Source organism: Monopterus albus, unplaced genomic scaffold, assembly GCF_001952655.1.
Source record: "Monopterus albus unplaced genomic scaffold, M_albus_1.0 scaffold17.1, whole genome shotgun sequence".
NCBI lineage: Eukaryota > Metazoa > Chordata > Actinopteri > Synbranchiformes > Synbranchidae > Monopterus > Monopterus albus.
This window is the reverse complement of record NW_018127897.1, coordinates 4,389,463-4,394,233: the sequence shown is the minus strand read 5'-3', so window position 1 is coordinate 4,394,233 and position 4,771 is coordinate 4,389,463. Positions and strand designations below refer to the sequence as shown.

At 36.6% G+C, this 4,771-nt stretch overlaps 1 protein-coding gene across 1 annotated transcript; it reads left to right on the top strand.

Moving 5' to 3' along the window:
• LOC109955870 (uncharacterized) lies at nucleotides 1-4,346 on the top strand. The gene is made up of 4 exons (XM_020592444.1): nucleotides 1-156; nucleotides 1,526-1,822; nucleotides 1,990-2,246; nucleotides 3,108-4,346. The coding sequence occupies exons 2-4, from the start codon at nucleotides 1,531-1,533 to the stop codon at nucleotides 3,300-3,302; spliced, it is 744 nt and encodes a 247-aa protein (XP_020448100.1). The 5' UTR covers nucleotides 1-156; nucleotides 1,526-1,530; the 3' UTR covers nucleotides 3,303-4,346.
• The last annotated feature ends 425 nt before the right edge of the window (nucleotides 4,347-4,771 follow it).

Sequence of the window (4,771 nt, the reverse complement as noted above, 5' to 3'; positions counted from 1 at the left end):
ATCAGCTGTATCGGAGCTCTGATAGGTGATGTGGGAAGAACTTGTTACTAAAGGTCCTGCAGTAAAACAGCCCTATATCAACACTGGCTTTGAATAAGGAGCGCTCCTTCTCTTTTCAACAAACGCAAGTCTCCTTTGGTGGTGCCATCCTTTATGGTGAGTCAGACCATAGATACAGGCTTAGTTGTTTGGAAAAAGAAGCTCTATGTTTTAAGATTATGTAATATTGTTGTAGGGTGGTGAGCATTCCCTGTCAATCAATTACTCAAACTTTATTTATATAGCAGCTTTTTGTATATGGGCATGTGATTCAAAGTGCTTTACTGATGAAAAAAAAGCCATTAATAAGACAAAACAAATATGAACAGTATACACAATCTGAAAAAAGAGAAATGCACAAAAAGTGAAATGTAATAAATAGTAACCAATAATATAGATTTAAATAACATTTAAAAACTAAAAAAAGATTATAAATCAGCACTGTTTTGAAGTTACTCGGACTGCTTCGTCTCTCAGAGTTAACGTGGTGTAAAGAACAGGGTTCCAACATGGGGAACCAGTGAAGGAGCAAAGTTGACCAGACAAAGCTCCATTTACCCTGATTACTCTGTGTCCTGTTAGTTAAAACACTTTCTGCTCTCAGTTCCTCAGTTAGACCCACAGAACCACAAAACATGTGAACATTGCTTTAAAAGTGAACATTGTTTTAAGAATATGACTGTGTGTTGGCATTTATTTGGTTCCAAAAATATGCATACGCTGATAGTCTAGATGTTTTTCTGTAGTTTTTCAAAAGTTTTTTGTTGAGTATATTGTCGTGATTTTGTTTTAGTCTTTTGTCAGATTATTTAGGTCTACACACAGTTAATGTGACAAAAAGTGGCTGAGAATTTAAAACACTGGCATTATATTCAAAGGCATAAAATGTCCACATCCCTGCGCTTCAGTGTCTCTCTCTATAGTGCAGCTTTTTGCAACTGACAACAAATATCTATCTTTGGGAACCATGATAAGGTTATTCACATTTGGCCCTTGTACTCTGAGTACTGTACATATGACAATTGTTTTTCCTATCTTAACAGTGTTAAATCTTTGCTTGTGCTAATATTTTAATAAAGGGAAAATGATACTGAGAAAAACATTATGAATAAATGTGAATCTTTCTGTTACAGAGAGTTCATCCTCAGCTATTGCTTATCAGAAAATGATGACAGACTGATTTTATGTTTGGTTTGGCACCTAATCCTGCTGCTCTGTTATAGCACTACTCTGTTACAAATGCTCATCTAAAATTCCAAATTTAAATCTTTGCAATTACTTGAAATGTTATTTGATGTACTGTGCCTTGTCAGTTGCCAGATAGCTCTCTCATCAGATTATAAGAATGAATAAATAAATAGATAGATCAACTGATAAAGACATTATTTCAAGATCAAAGTAACATACTGTTGTAATTCTTATGTTATAATATACTCAGTGATATAACTGAAAAGTGATTTAACTGTACTTTGAAACCTTTCTGAAGAAAACATGGAGAGAAACATCCCCAGTCTTCTCCTCTTCCACCTCGTCCTCTTCGTCATCCCTGCTCCTCTGTGTTCAGCATATTCAAAAGTTGTCTACATCCCAGAGCCAATGACCTGGATGGCTGCTCAGAACTACTGCAGAACACACTACACTGACTTGGTCACCATCGGAAACCCAATAGACATTTTCAGACTTACTAAATATGAAGGCTGGATTGGTTTGCACAACGGCTCAGATGGTGTATGGAGATGGTCCGGAAGAGATGAGCAAGCTACCTTCAGCAACTGGAATAAAGGTGAGTAGGGTTAGAAGGAAAATAGGTGTATTTACCAAGTACTGTACTCAAATCTCAATTGTACATATTTAATGTGCTCAAAATGTAAGGAATTCAAATGTGATTTAATGTGCCTTATGTGGCAAGACAAATTTCAGATTTTATCTGTTATTGTCTTATTCTTGTAGGTGAACCAGGCAATGATGAGTCGTGTGCTTTTACGAGGAATTCACTTTGGCAAGGCGACAAGTGCAGTCATAATCACGCCTTCTTATGCATGTATGACCAAGTGATTCTGGTTCAGGAGCATAAGACATGGGAGGAGGCCTTGGAGCACTGTAGAGAGCTGCAGGTTGTGGACTCCACTGAGTATGACCTTGTCAGCCTGCCAGAAGCAACTGACATTCTGATCGACAGTGAGACAAAGTGGCTGCACCGATTTGAGGTTTGATGTTTTTCTACATTGTCTGTGTGTTTATGGTAATAAGAAGTGCTCCTTCTGTTGTCAGGTTATGTCACTGTAACTCCTCTCATGTTAAAAGTTTGACATTTTGGGAAAAACACTTCAGTATACTGTATAACATGACTACACCAAGAAACCCAATGCTATCCATCGACATAATTTAGCCTTACGGGTCGAACACATGGGGGATTTCTGATGGCTACAATAACTCCCACTTGGAGAAAGAAATTACAAACCTATAATGAAATGAATGCAAAGCCAACATCACTGGCCGCTACATCAAAATAAAGTCTAATGCCAACAGTCAGTACAACTGATTCAGCTATTTTAAAATGTAAAGTGGGTAAAAATACCTAACCACTGAAAAGTGCCATGAAAGTGGCAATAGTCCAGCACATAAAGCACACGGTATTGTTTTTACATTTGTTTCTATGGATTAAGCAAATAACATATAGCTATATGTATTAATTAAGCATTAGAGGTGATTGTAGAACGATTTTTGTTCATTTTGAGCAGAGCCAGGCTGTTTTCCCTGATTTCAGTCTTTATGCTAACCTAGCTTCCTACTTAAGATACAGACACAAGAGTAGTATCAGTCCTAAAAAAAAAAAAGCATTTTTCAAAATGTATCACTATTCCTTGCATTGCATATGTGCTACACAAAACATTATGCATGAAATTACGTACATACATTACAGTATGTTCAATAATGGTGAGTATTTAGCATATTCATTGTGTGTGTGCATTTTAAAAGTATAAATGTATGGAAGTGAGTCAGCAGCAGTCATTGGATGTTACACTTATTTTCTCTTTGTGTATTGATATTGTATACCAATCATGTAGGCATGGGTGGGACTGCATTTCCTGGCTGGTGACTGGTTGTGGGTGAGCGGAGAAGAGGTGACCAGGTCCAACCTTCCTCAGTGTCCTGTCGAGCAGCAGTACTGTGGCGCCATAGTTTATGATATGTTTTACACACAGTGGAAGATAATAAACTGTACTGAAGAAAGAAACTTCTTCTGCAGCAGAAAACCATGAATGCTGGGAGAGCATTTGTTAATCTTGGTAAATGTTAAATCTTGAAGTTCAATTGTGGTCCCCTTTTAAGACAGAGGTGACATGAGCAGAGATTCAAAGCCATGCATGGAAATACGAGTGGTGGTGTTGCTTAATGAACTATGCAATAACCCAACATTAGCCATCATAAACCATATAGGTTTATGGCTAATGTTGTGATATTGTATAAGATCATTCAGTTTGGCTCCACAACAGTTTAAAAGATTTGTAATAACATGTAGTACTACTGGCTCAAGGATGACAAGAACCTCTACAAGAGGGGACTGTTATGTTAAGTTCAGATGGACAAAATTTGGTCAAAGCACCTTTTCAGTCAAGAGAGATGTGATGAGGAATACTTTACTGCTGAGTATCAGAGAGTGCAGTACTTTTACAACCTTTAAATTCAGCTTGAAAACATGGCTGAAGGGTACTGATAACTGCAGTTACTGAGATAAGAGTCTATGATGATGTAGCCAGCATTAATATTAACGGTCTGATTAGAAATAGCTTCTATTGATGAGTTTGATGGAATTGTCTTTTATTTGTTTTTATGTCTTGCGCTGTGTTTCCTGCTAAGTCTAATGGTTTAATTTAGTACAATGGTCTGTTATCGGATGATTTTACAACCTGTCATTTTTTTGGAGGCTGTCACCCAGGGATTCTTGATGAGACTTAGCTTTTAGCTATATCTAATACAATTAATATATTGTGCATTGCCCCTGTCAAATGAACAAATAAAGAATAACAAATGACAATAACTGTACTGTTACTGTGACCTGTAAAGACAGGTTCAGGTTGCTTTATTTGTACCTGTAGGTCAATTTGTTTTGCAGTTAAAAGTGCATGGCATCCATCAACACAATTTTTACACCACAGTCAACACAGAATACACATACGCAAGAATGGACTGTAAATTGTAAAAATGCTCCAGGACTAATCAAAAGTAAATCCAAAAATAACAAAAAATAGAAAATATGAGATTAACTTATTATAAAAAATATTGGGACAAACTCAGAAGTGCATTACTACAGCTTGTTTGCATATGTACAGTACAGTGTGCAAATGAATAACAGAGCAGTATTCTCTGAGTATGTGCAAATTAACAGATAACAGGTAACAGATTAACAAATTTAACACATTTAACTATAGTGCCCGGTTTTATACTGTGGGACTAAAAACCTCTGCCCAAAGGGAAGAAGCTGAAAATCACTGGGCAGAGTGTGCAATTTGTCATTTAAAATGGTATTGGTAATGTATTGCATTAGTCCCAGGAGGAGAAATGAAAAGAGGTGAGGTGTGTGTTTCATCTGCTGTAACTGTCTAGTATACAGGGTTCAGTTGTGACTCACCAATCAATTTACTTAACCATTTTACAACTTGATTAAGAGTTCCTGTTCTTTACAGAAAGACTTCCAAACCATGACACAAATGAAAAAGATCAAATCAAT